The sequence below is a fragment of the Acromyrmex echinatior genome, chromosome 7 (genome assembly GCF_024713525.1).
Source record: "Acromyrmex echinatior isolate Ae372 chromosome 7, ASM2471352v2, whole genome shotgun sequence".
Classification (NCBI taxonomy): domain Eukaryota; kingdom Metazoa; phylum Arthropoda; class Insecta; order Hymenoptera; family Formicidae; genus Acromyrmex; species Acromyrmex echinatior.
In genome coordinates, this window is record NC_141858.1 from 14,746,761 (window position 1) to 14,761,432 (window position 14,672).

Sequence of the window (14,672 nt, forward strand, 5' to 3'; positions counted from 1 at the left end):
CCTGATACAAAAATTTATATGAGTTTTTAAGATCATTCCTTTTCTAGCAAATCCATATCTATTTTAAATATTTTTTTACAAACATTTAATTTTTTGTTAAAATTATGTCGTTTTAAAATAAATATTACAAAATGGATTATTTTTGCAAAATCTATAATTCAGAAACAAATTATATTAAATCGCAAAAAACTTAATCAAAAGGAAAATTTTAATTTTAATTTTAAATCTTAGAACTTTTTTATTTTTCCATGGTAAACTAATGAACAAAGAATATGCTTTTTTTAAATGGAAAACATTAGCTCATAATAAGTGCATCTGTTTAGACAAGAAGTCCAAAACTTAACAAATAATCCTGAAAAGTGGATGTAATATATATGTTCTTGAAGAACATGTTTGTAAATTCAATTCATTTTTTAAAATATTGTTTTACATGATTTTTTAAAGAGTCCTTTTTTTTAAATTGTACAATTCATATCATTTTAATCGTAGAGAAATAGAAAAGTTTTGAAATTTAAAGTTTACATTTTATAAGTTTTCCTTGACCAAAGTTTGTTACAAAAGTTTGCATAAAGATTACTTAAGACATTACTCAAGACGATCTTAAAATAAGAAAAACCGACTATGAGTGGTATAGTCCATTCTTATTTCAAGACTGTCTTAAATAATGTCTTAAGAGGCTAATACAGCCCTCTGATTGGTTCATTGGACTTTTGGACTTTTTAAGACTATACTTAAGACAGTCTTAAATATAAGATTTGACTATAAATATCGGCCTAAGCACTTATTGGACTACAAATAATTAGATCGAAAATGGCGATCAAAATAGCCAATAGGAAAATGTCGGCATTTCGGCTTGATAGAAAGATTATGTTATTTTGGTAATATCTAGAGTTTTAATTATTCATGACTGTACACGCCATCTATGTATTGTCTATCCTTTTCGCATTGTCGTTAGACGGAGGAAGAGAGAGCAGGAAAATGAATGATAGATAATATCATTTTCGTACGTAATACGATTCCAAATTACGCCGTCATTGTATTCTTCCGATAAGTCACTTTCCATTGCACCGTGCAATTTCATCTCTTATGTATGTATATGTCTCCCGGGTGATTACGAGAACAAACGTGAGGTTTGGCGCCAACATAACCTAACCTTATTGCGAGCCTTGTAAAAACGATTTTTAAATGCGACTTTCACTGATGATATTTCGGTAGCTGGCCTGAGAAATGAAGGAGCTAGAGGAAGTCAACTGCGAGGTAACACATTACAACATAAAGATATTTCAATTATTGATATAACCTATCGTGATTTTTAACGTTCTCAATTGATATTTTTCTACTTTGATTCGAATTATGTCGAAAATATAAAACAATGGATGATATATAAACGAAGAGTTTATTGTTTTTACATTTCAATAATTTTCTCGATAATTCTCTCGTGTAGATTCGCAGGATCGTGAATCTTCAATTTCCTGTGTCAAATTGGTTAAGAAATTTAGAGTATGGTCAGTCTGCGAATTTTCAAGAGTACGACAACGTTAATGATTACCGTGGAGGATTTCTGCATAATGCAACATACGCATGGCTGAGTTATGGTTGCCACTTGGTAGTTTTTAATGTAAAAATAGGAGAGACCGTCAGCAGTTGGATGTTTCGTGGTGTTGTAACATCAGTTTCCCAATTTCCTATTCAACCTGGAGAATTTCCATTACTGCTGGTTGGAATAGATAATTGTGCGAGCAGACTGAGAGATTCTTCTGGTTTATTATGTATATTTGACTGTACTACATCCCGTGTTTTGAGGGCTATTCGTGTAAGTATTATCTTTTAAATCAGATTCGTTTTGAATTAGTATTAAAGATTGTAATTAAAGATTTTTTTTTTGTATTTTACATGGTGTTTTATAGATGCCATGTGGGATAGAACAAGTATGTGTTGTGGCGGGTGGTGCCGAATGGGAGGAATTCAATGATAAAAGACCTGATAACGTATTAAATGAAATGGATGGAATGGCCTGTGTAGCTTTGCGTAATCTTCAACATATCATGATTGATCTTCGGAGAACTGTATGGGATATGGATGATTTATCTATTATTATGGATGAAACGTCACCGGCAGAGATACATTTTCCATCGGTGAAACAAATTATTGATAGACGTCAATCCATTCGAGAAAAACATGCAGCTTACAATTTGCTCAACAACCGTAAGTGCTAATAATAAACGATCATTATCAAGTTAATATTTGTCCACATGTTGATACTATATTAAATAAAAAATATGAAGTAGAGGACAGATTAGTATACTGCCTTCTATAAACACATACACATGCATCTCTTACATACAAATTTTTGATTAATATTATATCAGTAATTACTTGAAATTTAATATATTCTTAGGTATAGAAAAGCACATTGGTTTTAACAGAGAAGATTTCGAAGCATCTCCTTTGCTCGGCGAAACTTTGACCACAGCAATCGTTAGTTCTACAAAGATTGGCTGTTTAATCTCCGGCTGTTTAGGCAGAGTGATAATTTGGCAAAATGATGGTTCCATAGGATGGATTAGTACACCCATCGACGAGAATATGACAGTCACGCATTTGGCTTTGTTGGAACCCACAGACGATCCTAGACCTTTTTATTATTTGTGGGTAGTGTATCAGGACGAATTGTCAAAAGCACCACCAATATTGCGAATGTACGCCATGCTATTTGAAAGGAAATACTGTGACAGAGAGATAAATTTGTACTTTAATTTAGAAGATGATCCCAATTTGAAGTTTGAATCGGAATTGAACGAAGGAGACAAGGTTATCAATTTGTGCACTGTTGAGAGAGAATCCAATCCAGAACAGACCGACTCGGCCACTAGAAGAGGCGAGGATAACTTACTGCTTATCGCAACTAACGACAGAGTATTTCTGTTTGACTTAAATCAATGGTACAAAGAGCAAATGCCGCACACTATTAGCGAGTGTCAGAATCCAAATAGTATATTGGCAACGTATCGTATACGATCGGATGTACAAAACGAGGAAGACACTCAGGTCATAAATTTCGCATATATCCCACACAGTTTGCAAGAATTCTCCAGCAGTGGTCCGAGTTCATCGGAGGAATTGTTCTATCCCAATTCCTTGTCACTCGAATGGGTGGAGTTGAACTCAATGAAATTGACGTTCTGGATGACTCGTGGTATTCAGACCGATTTATTACGTGAAATAGCTATGACGGGTCCTATCGTATTGATACAACCGTTTGAAACGTTTCATAGATGTCTTTCTGTTGGGTTAATGCCGTTCAATTCAGAATTCTCATTTGCCAGCGATCAGAATGCACAACGAGAGATGTTGTTGTCCCTCTGCTTGGAGCAGCGATGGTCCAGTTTTCTAATAAAATGCGCAATAGAGTGGTCAGATGGTAGTGCCTCTTACTTGTATCCTACTTTCCTCAAGTGGGGCATTCAGAGAGCTTCTACGATAAAAATGATCGCGGATCGACTCTGTATTCCTTTGTTCGATCAATCAGGCAGCAGCATTGGTGAAACTGACGTGAAAACTTTGCGGTTTTGTTCGCAGCAATTGGAATGTTTGTCCAATGTAGTGGCTAAATTGCCATCCATGGCGGTTGACTTGATGAAGCAACGAAGGATGTTGAAACGCGTGTCCTTATATTTTCAAGTACTCCTTTGGTTCTACGACGTGGGTCTGTTGCCCGAAATGCAAGATTTAGAAGAGGAGAAGCAAGCAGTAACGGCGGCAGAGACAGCGGAGCAAGAAGAAGGAGAAGAGGAGAAGAGTACGCTACCTATCTCCTTAGCGCTAAGAGTGCCTTATCCTTATGCGAAGCTTTCGGTGCTTTATAAAGAGAAACGAGCACAATTGTTAAAAAACAATGGCAGTAATGGCGAAAACGAGGAAGATTTATTTATTGATGAGCTGATAACGCGTGAGTGTTCCATGTTGAAAGAACAATGGGAAAGAGAGGGTGGCATCGCCATGCATGGCTGCTATCCACCGCCATCGCTGCAATCTCTACTACGATCTTATTTAACCGATTGTCATCAGACAGAAGTAAATGAGATCAATTGCAGACATCAGATTACAATTTACCTCCTGATGGACCTAGCTATGCTGCTGCAGCGGTCGTATCCCGCGGTGAAACAGCTGATCAAATATCCGTCCGCATTCATGATGAGCCCCAGTCTCATCAAGCTCACTCAGGCATTCTGGCTACTCGATCACGAAAATTATCAAGAATTTCTTGATACAATGACCGGTCAATTAGTTTGCGATTCTGATATCAAGGATTGGCATCATAGATTCATATTGCGTACTTTGGTGCGTAATAATCAACACAAACTGGCGCTCTTGTATCTTCGCGTGAGGAAACCACCCTTGTCTTCCATAGAGGAACAAGGTATGGCCATGAGCCTTTCAGTGGAACATGGCCTGGTACAATCCGCTTTCCATCGTCGACCACCCTGTCACTACGAACAATTACTAACCAGCTTCTTTCGAGCGTGTAGAACATACAATAAGCTCGATGAAGTTCTGCATTTAGTTTTAGATTCCGAGGAGGAGGAAGTATTTGTCAAATTTCTCGAAGAGAATAAGATGGAAGATTTACGACTGTTGTACTATCTACAACGATGTCGTTACACGGAAGTAATTGGCGGCTATCCGATCCGGCAGTACCAACCGAACGTGGTCAAAGATGTGCAGTCCACGTCGTTCATTATGCTCAGCGCGTACGAAATGACCTTGCCCGATATCACGAAACGATTCTCTATGAACGCGACCACATCGAATTCGGACGCAGATCTAAAGACACGCTATTCCAGACCGATGTCACATTGTAAAAGCCACGATAAGTTGCGGAATATATATGAAACTGTGATTACAAAGGCCAGAGAGACCTATCTACGAGGAGAGAAATCTCAGATTCCATTTGTCAGTGCGCCTTGCACGTCATTGAGACTCAACAGTCACGGCGTAAACATGAACTGTGTGTTATTTCCAACGTTAACGCATAAGAGTCGCGGCAAACGCACAGTTGATCAGATCTACGAAGAAGATGATGCAGATGATGTACCAAATGACATTAAACGCCGGAAACTAACAGACAAGAATATCTCGCCGAGCAAACGAGTTTCGGAAGAATCAAGATTGATGGAGACTTTCGAGACGCCTCTGGTAAAGCGTAAACCTAATGTCTCCATGAACAAGGATCGTGTTCTAGAGACACCGCAATCAATTTTGAAAATTAGACAACTTGTAAGAAGCTCGACGTCTCCTACTGTAATGTCCCAAGCAAAGGAAACTACCGATAGATTGTCTGAAAAAGAAAGAAAAGTTAGTAGACAAATACGATTTAACATTAATCAATCCAAGAAAACTTTGATGTATGAGAAAGAGGACGAAAAAGAGGAGAGAAGACAGAAGGAAAAAGAACAAGACGATATTGAGACTGATGTTCCCCTTAGTTCGAACGAAGCGAATAATGATACGTTCTTCAGTCCAAACGCGAGTAACAAGCCAGAATATTATGAAAGCGCGATTTTGAGTGACAATAGCAGTACGTCTGGTAAGATTCATTGCTACGCTCGTCCGCGACCCAGTCTCAGAAGAAGTGCCTTACAATCGTCCGTAGAAGTGCCACAGGAATTTTGCACGGGTAAAGCAAGTGGCTCGTCCGTAAACTTGTCCGCAGCGATCTCGAGGACTTCCGAAAAGATAAATGAACAATCGTTTATCTCAAGTACACCGAGAAATCGCAGCTCGTTATTACCGACCTCCATTTACTCGACCACTGTATTATCCTCTGACAGCAGCGTCGCCGATATTAGCTATCTTACAAAGAGATCAGGACTTACTAATCCGCAATGGACACCGTTCAACGAAAGAGATGGTGACGACAAATTTACCGTTACGTCTACTCCACTAACGAGGATTACAGTTTCTCAGACATCTATTGACGACGAACGAGCCACGGAAATAGATGACGTGAATAACTTGTACGAGATAAAGGAAGATGTTAACGTGCTAAACGAATCTAAAAAATCTGTGCATCATGTTGAACAATTTGGTTGTGATGGAAGTGAAACAATTGATTTCGCAAAACAAGAAGATAGTTTAGATAAGGTCGTAGAAAGCAATAATCGACAGAACAAATACAATAATGGAAGGATCGCGAGGGAGGCTAATCCGAGTTTACAAAATTACGAGTTGCCTATACTCTTCGAATCTGAAAAGGTCGCGGAATCGAGTCCGATCGTTTCGGATGAATCTGACGAGGAACTATTTACATTGCGAAACGACGAGGATAGTGACGAGCACGAGGAGACGTTCGAGAGTTTGGAAGATGCGCAGATGCACTTGGATAGTCATCAAGTTCCTGCTTCTTGTTTGTCCCGTCAGATTCGGAATCCAGGATATAAAACGGAAGAATGCAGTATGACGAAATCTAACGGTTTGCAAGAATCGGTGCAAATAATGGGTGACGTTGATTTGACTGATGACGAATCTGCGAATAGCAGAGCTGTTACACCGGTAGTACCTGATGAAATGGATAATAAAAAAGAAACACATTTGATGTCAATTATTCCTTCAGAACATATATTATACGACATGTCGAATATTACAGACGATGAGTCTGATTCCAATGCTAGAGAAACTGAAGAGTCAAAAGCGAAAAACGGTAGATATTCTAATTTACAAAGCTCCTATGTCACGCAGAATGTCGAAATGGAGAAGAACAGTGAATCCAATGAGAAGAACCGCAAATCAGAGCGTAGGAGCAAAAGCGTTCCAAAGGAAGGTCTCGATGAGGCTTCATTGTCCCGACAGCGATCCAACATCGATATCCATGACAAATCCGATAAAACTTTTTCGAGCTATGTAAAATTGTATAAAGTAGACGATAGTACAATCGAAGTATCCGAGGAGATGGCTAAAGAGAAGGTTGAAGACATGACTGAGGAGAAACTGTCAGGTGATCAAAGTTTCTCGAAAAGTAAGAAGAATCAAACTGAGATCACGGATATTTCATCTGTACGTATGACTAGATCACGTAGAGCAGGTTCGGTGGTAAAAGATATCTCGGCACGGCAAGTAGAGCCGGAGAAAGTCACCCGTTTACGAAGATCAAGTTCAACGATGAAGGACTCTTTAAATTTTTCAACAGATCATTCGTCGCAAAAAACAGATTTCGAAATATCGTCGCGTTCGAGGAGAGCAAATTCAGCAGCGAAGGAAATAAGGATGGATTCTCCCTCGGGAAAATTACGTGGTCGAAGAGCGAATTCTCTTGCGAAGGACATATTAATGAGCTTGGATGAGAATTGTGAATCAGGAAACTCCGACGCGCAACCATCAACGAGGAGAGGCCGCAGATGTACGTCTGTAACGAAGGAAATGCCGCAGCCCAATACAAAGGATAGCGACTCCGAAAGCGTCAAGGATGAACTACCAGTAAGGAGAAGCACAAGACTTGCTTCTTCCGCGAGAAAAGAATTACAGGCAGACACCCCTTCTCTGCGAGAGAGGAGTTTCACAAAGTCAGGAAGTGCGACATCGCTTGTAAAACTGGCGAGTGACGACGAAGAAGGCGAGAACGCGAACAAGAAGTCTTTGCGACGCACGAGGAAATCTTCGGTATCGTCCGATACCGATGGTGCAACGATAAACAGATCATTGAGATCATCCATGAGGGATAAGGAGTGTTCGAAAGAACCAGACATTAAAACGACCCGAAAACGTGGCAGTTCAGTACCTAAAGAGATGAAGACGCCTATAGGATCACTGCGACGTAGGTCCAGTAGTATTATTAAAGAAATCATTCCGGAGGTTGCTGAGCCCCCGGAAGAGTCAAAGAAATCCAGGAATTCCGCCGCGAGAGATACAGAAGAGATTGTCGGTAGACTAACGACAAATGCGCGCGTTCGAAGCGCGTCGGTACTCTCTGTGCCAGAGGAATTGGAAGAAATTTTAAGTCCGTCAATAAGAGAGACGAGATCTACTAGAAAGAAGGCTGTGCAAAGTAATGCCAGAGAGAAGAGAGCGTCCAGCGCAGATGTGACACACACAGATATGAAAAGAAGGGTCAGAAATGTTGACACAAGTATCATAGTGGTATCACCGATAGCGGAAGAGCTAGTGGAAGGAGATGAAAAAACAGATATTGAAATCGCGCAAGATACTCCAGCGCCTAAAAGAAAAACGGCATCAGTCACGATGATCAAAGAGACGAAAACGAATACCGTGAAGTCGAGACGAGGTAGACCGCGCAAGATCAGTGTAAGTCAAGAGTTCAGCAATCTGTTTTCGTTCTCGTTGCCGGAGAAAACGGATGATGTGCCATTGGAGAAAGGTAATTTGAAAAATTAGGCCGCTTACCAAGTGAATAGTCTTATGTTGCAAGGAACGCTCTGTGCAATAATAAACGGAATTTTTTATCAATATCTCTTTTGAAGAATTGCTTTCAGAGATTTTTGTGTAAATTATCCTTTAAATTTCCTTTTCTTTCCGTAGATTGTATTTTTACCATTTTTTTACACAATTCGCTTCTTATAGTCGATTTCTATCTAATTTGGGACGTGTGTATAATTCCATTCACTTGTTGAATAGCAGATTTTAAATAGCGGTTTGACGAGATCATACTCTTCTATTTACAGACATTGGAGAGGTCCCGAATTATGTGTTCTCACCGCCTCAAACCAGATCTAATAAAAACATTTCTTCAAAACAACATCGTATGTAGGTTGTTATTCATTAATTCGATATAATTATCCTCATCGCTATGTGTTTTATCACTTTTTAAAAACTTCATTTGTCTCTATTTCGTCTCTTCTTATTAGAGAAAAAAGATGGAAGTCTTTTAATTTATATCTTATGTTTATTTTTTACAGAAAAATGAGATCGTTCATACCGAGTCCTTATCAAGAAGGAAAACAACGACCCGCTATCCGGCAATCTCACAACATCAAATCTGGCGTTCGTTTAGTTAAAAATTCTTTCGGATCGCGATTTCGAACAAGATTTGTTGTATCTAAAAGATCCAAAAATACAACAGATTAAAACTGGAATTTCCCAAGAGTTCTATCACGCACATTTTAGATTTGTAAGTCTTTCAATATTTGTAAATTCCTTTCACATATTTCTTTTATCATCGCAACATGTTTTTTTTTTACCTATGCTTCTGTCAATTAAAACAGTCGATTACTCAAAGCATTAACTTTTAATATTTATAAACACGGTGCGTGTGAAACAAAAGAAATATTAGGAAACGTTAACATAGAAATTGTTGACCAGTTTTAGCGTCTATATTCTGGCAAAAATATAGTACAAAATAATCTCTCTGATATGATAAATAATTATGAATGCTAATAAACAAAGATCGAAAGATTTAACTTGTCCCAGCATATCCTAGTTAGAAAATGAAAAAAACAATTGCTTTGTCTAATTGAAATTCCAGCGGGGACAGACAAGTTCAATTGTTTGCAAAAATCAAAGAGAAACAAGATCAAGAACTTGAATAATCTTATCTTTTTGCAAACAACTCAATTTGTTTTGAATGACGATCAGGTAAAATATCTCGTTTTCTTTTTTTGATTGGAATATATTTTAAGTTATGATGGGAGGTGATTGACTATTCCAACATGATATTTGGAATATATGCTAATGTGATGTTGAGAAATACCTTTTTTTTTCAACAATATGTAGAAATTCTAAGATTGTTTTTATCAAAGATTAATAAACCCGCATAAGTGAATCAAATTACATTATATATGTTTCCAATTGCATAAAAAAAGTTATGTTTTTCCTTCAATGTAAAATATATCATGTTATTTTTGTGCGATGCACGCGCGAGCCGGCAAGTGTACGGTGATACGATTACAATGAGTGTTATGTTAAATAATGTATTCTAATGGTAAATTATCATTGAAAAATGTACAGATGTTTTCATATTATGCGTGCGTACATACAATATTCTTTGATCACGATAGTATTCATTCCATCTATATGTACATTTTTTAAAGATATTTATTATCGGTAGTATCAGTTTTTTTATTGTTGATGTTTCTAGATGTTCATTTTGTAGCACAGGATTTTTTGCTACACATTTTGCATATATAATATAGTACATGCTCCTATAATATTTTCGGCAAGAAAGCAATGTATCATATCTTTGTAAATAATTTATTAATATACTTATGTATAGTTGTATCGATACAATAAATGTAAAAGAAACTCACACACACACACACACACACACACACACATATATATATATACATATATGTATATGCATATGTATGTATATATATATATATATATATATATATACATATATATATATATATATATATATATATACATATGATAGTAAACAAGAGAATTCACCACAAATAATATAATCATTATGAAAAAAGTATTACAAAAAAATTCATATATTCTAATGGAATATTGCTTGAAAAGCTATCAATAGAAATTCTTATTCTTCTGAACACAGTTCTTACATAAGTTAGTAAGTAATACATTGTACACATATACAATAAGTCTATATATATCCTTTATAATGCTAGAGAATTAATAATAAATAAATTCTAAACGTTTTATAAATGTGTTATTTTGAAATTACAAGTAATTTTAAGATTTTTTTTCTTTATTTTTTGAAGGGAAAATGTAACAACTGTATGTAGTAACAATTATGCGTTCTCTCTTTAACATTTCCCTTCAACACGTTATAACTATATACTTCAGTAGTTTTGAAGCTTGTTATCATATATCATATTCCAAAATTCGAAAAATATTGCAATACATAAAACTCTTTCAATCTAGATCCTTATAAATACGTAATGTGTATGCCCTTTCTTTATCAACACTTTTTTTAAAGGCCTGTATTAAAGTGTTATTCTTTGGCAGTGTTGTCGTTCTTTACGTTCTACCTTAACTGTAGAAAAAACTTTAAATAGTCGATTTATTAGTAAATTAAACATGTTATAGACAAACTTTGTAGCGTTGAATGATATGCATATCGGAAACGTATCAGTCATTTTGTAAGAGCCAATTGAATGTAATGAAAACGTGAGATTCTCTTAAACATAATCATTTAAATAATACAGAATAATTTAATTTAAAGCAAAACTTTATAATTTCTCAATCTTTTGTCATAACCTAATTATGCATTTAAAAAATTATTCTGTATACTTGATCCATTTATATTTGAATTACAATTGAATTAACATTTTATGATAAATTCATATTTGATCAATATTTGTACACTGTTGCACGACTTTCTCGTCTTATATCAATGCATAAAGTTGAAAAATATATTATTTTCTGATTGTCTAAGATATTCTTTTATTTTTATTCTATTTATACTAAAAATGTCAAAAGTTTAAACAATGAGAAGCATATTAATGTTAAAAAAATATTTATACTAGTGTCTATATATTTTACAACAGGGATGACAAGTAACGCGTTATTTTCCATTCTTGCTTCATATACAATTCTATCAGAGACACAGTTATCAAAAAATGTAAAACGAAAATTGAGGACGCTACAATCTGTTCATTCGAATATTAGCAATTATAATTATTGCTGAATAATTCGTTAATTGTTAAGGCTCTTAGATTTTTTTAAATGCCCTTTAAAAGGCACATTAAACTTTGTGTAATGTATGGCAGTATATTGATTTACATTATCATATAATATATGGCAATATATCCTATCGATACAAAGAAAAATAATCGTAAAATCTTAAAATTGGTACACACATTTTGCGAAAGTAAATATATATACTATATGTATAAAATAAATGTATTATCAATATTGCTTAATATGTAACAAAATTGCATCTCTTTATGGATAGATCTTAGAAATGAATACTGCTTGTTAATTTATGTCATCGTTTGATGGCAATAAAAAAAAATTTGTATAAAAAATATTAATCTCTCTCAGCTTTATATTTCTTACTGATGCTTACACCCATCTTTAACTCGCCGCTTGTGCTTCTCCTCTTGTATGTTAGACGGTGATTGAGCCTGATTTCGTCGCTGACCTTGAATCGGCATGTAACATGGTATATCATCTGCCATTAGCTCTTGTGGTGGCGTCGGTAAAACATAAGTGGGGCTTATTGTGCTGCTCGAGCTGCTCGAAAAAGTACCTCTATGCACACTGTAAGTAGGATCAATAATGGTTGCGACATTTGCCACTTCTTGCACATTGTCGGGGCTGTCTAACGTATGGATTTCCTCAGGATCCGAATAATGAGAATAATTGGCAGGATAACGAGTTCGATTCTTGTTTGACAGGGTCTTCAAGTCCAGTCTGTCTGGTCTTTGAGGTCGTTCCGTGAGATCCTGTTCATCTGCCTGTTGTTGCTGTTGTTGCAGACGCTCCCGCTCTAGCTTCTTCTGTTTCGCCCTTTCTCGCGCTTTACGAGCCTTTGCACGCTCCTTATCCTGAAGCATTCGTGCCAACTCAGCATCTTGCGCCTCCATCGCTAATTTTTGATCCAACATAAATTGCTCATCTTCCGGATCGTCGTGATTTTCTTCTTCTTTTTGTAGCTTTTTTGCTAATTCCTATCATACAACAAAGTTTATATTTTTATGCTAACAAACAATTATTTCTTTCTTTTCTTAAATACGACTATATAATATTTTCAAGAATTTTATTAACCACAAGATATTGTGATTACCTCATCTTTTTCTTCTTGCATACGTCTTTCAAACTCTTGCTGCATAGCTTCATCTCCCAATCTTAACTGTAATCTCATCATTTCTTGCAATTCGCGCTCTTTTTGCTTCTCTTCTCGCTCCAAAGAAAGTGCAATCTGCCTTGCGACAAGCTCATCTCTCTCTTCCCTTTGTAAAATAAAACAAAACAAATAAACAACGATATAAAAAAATCTCTATCTTTATAGAGAAATGTAAATATTACTAACTGCTGTTGAATATAAGTTTGATATTTTAGCGCTTCCAATTCCTGTTCAACTTTGGCTCGTGGCACATCTTCTCTCACCTGTGCATTACGCGTTTTGTTGCCGGTATAATGTTCCTTAACTATAAATCATAATAAAGAATCATATGTTAAAACCTTTTACTATAGATATTGATAACAGATACAAATATCTTATACTCAAAGCACTTAATCTTCCTTCCAGTATCTACATCTTATATAAAGTATTAACTTATCCATTTTTTATTTTCAACAAAAGTATATTCGTTTACATTTATATCTTTTCTTTCTCTTTAATACATTCTATGTTTTCTCTCTCTCTCTCTCTCTCTCTCTCTCTCTCTCTCAACATAAAAATTTTGAGACTTCCTTCAGCTGTTTAGGTTTATTTTAATTAAATTTCCTTTTTTTCCTTTTTTACATAATACCAAGTTTTTTGGATTAAAATTAATAAAACTAAGGCTCAAATAATTTATAAAATCAATATAATAAGAATAGAGATGAGAATATTTTTTGGATAAATTTTATAATTTAAATTAATGAAGAAAACTATATATTCATTCTTCTTAAGATAGGAAATTCAATCAGCATTGATTGGAATGTTCTTGAATGAATCTAATCTAACATTGCTAAGGACATACATACGTACATCTATACGACAAACATATAAGCATAAAATTTTTACATACTTTCTTCATCTTGAAGCCGATAAGCCAATGCCCCATCTTCATGTACCAACCATTCACGACATACTGCAAAATTACATGAGTACAAGTTCACATTATAAATACCAATGCAATTATGACTAATCATGACTAATTATATGGTGTGAGACATGTTTGCTCCAGAATCTTTCACTTTATTTTTTGTTGCGTTTTCTACGCTTGAATTACATATATACATATATATCTAAATATGAAAAGAAGGAAAGACTGCGTATGCGTAAGATAAAGAATCAAGCTTACAGAGAATTTCATATCTTACAAGAAAAGCAAGTGTTGAAGAAAGAAATACAAAAGTCTCACCTTCGTTTACACGACCGGCCTTTGGCAGCGTGTCCGAACTTAGCACAGATTTCGCCATTACACTTTTCTGTTTTCGTTGTAAAACTAACAGAATCACCGACGACCCAGGCTGTGTTTACAACCCCATTGTGCGAGAACAGTAGTCACGACATTGTTTTCTCTCCATCTTGAAACTACACGAAACGGCTGTCACTAGTTGTAAATGTCACACACATGTGTGAGCGAGAACAAGAGTTTATAAACGATTTCCTTTTGATTTTCAGCCCTGGCACAACGCAAAAAAAATTTTACAAATAAAGTCCTTGAAATTTATTTTTTTCAAATATCAAAAAAGGTCGTCATTAGAATAATGTGAGAAATATTGAATTTCTTTTGTATTTAATGCAGAATGCAGCGCAAATCTTTTATATATAGTTGAAGCCGCGATGAATGAAGCGAACAAAGTCAAACAATTGTCGATGGACAAGACTGTTGGTTTTTTGGGAAAGATAGTAAAATAGTAGTGATGCGTAGTGGTGATGAATGTAGTGAATGTCGAGCACGCGCGCACGGTGAAAGGGGTGAAACAAAACGAGAGCAACTTGGAGCAATTGTGAAGAGAAAGGAGCCTAACCTAACCTAACTATTGACTGGTGCTGGGGTCAATGATATCGCGGCCACCTATCAATAGAAACGTCA

General features: G+C 35.8%; 2 protein-coding genes across 4 annotated transcripts; one reads left to right on the top strand and one right to left on the bottom strand.

Moving 5' to 3' along the window:
* The first annotated feature begins 914 nt into the window (after positions 1-914).
* Positions 915-9,086, top strand: Elys (AT hook containing transcription factor 1 homolog). Of its 3 annotated transcripts, none has more exons than XM_011069337.2 (6): positions 915-1,257; positions 1,445-1,813; positions 1,908-2,205; positions 2,399-8,371; positions 8,676-8,761; positions 8,910-9,086. In XM_011069337.2, exons 1-5 carry the CDS (start codon positions 1,228-1,230, stop codon positions 8,759-8,761), a joined length of 6,756 nt encoding a protein of 2,251 aa, XP_011067639.1. In that variant the 5' UTR covers positions 915-1,227; the 3' UTR covers positions 8,910-9,086. The 3 variants fall into 3 exon arrangements, with proteins under 3 accessions (XP_011067639.1, XP_011067623.1, XP_011067632.1); XM_011069321.2 differs by having other exon boundaries at positions 8,676-8,757; XM_011069330.2 differs by having other exon boundaries at positions 8,676-8,753.
* A 2,273-nt stretch (positions 9,087-11,359) lies between these two features.
* LOC105154053 (uncharacterized) lies at positions 11,360-14,668 on the bottom strand. The gene is made up of 5 exons (XM_011069309.2): positions 13,995-14,668; positions 13,659-13,721; positions 12,956-13,073; positions 12,710-12,875; positions 11,360-12,593 (listed from the first exon to the last, which is right to left on the bottom strand). The coding sequence occupies exons 1-5, from the start codon at positions 14,050-14,052 to the stop codon at positions 11,976-11,978; spliced, it is 1,023 nt and encodes a 340-aa protein (XP_011067611.1). The 5' UTR covers positions 14,053-14,668; the 3' UTR covers positions 11,360-11,975.
* Between the last annotated feature and the right edge of the window lie 4 nt (positions 14,669-14,672).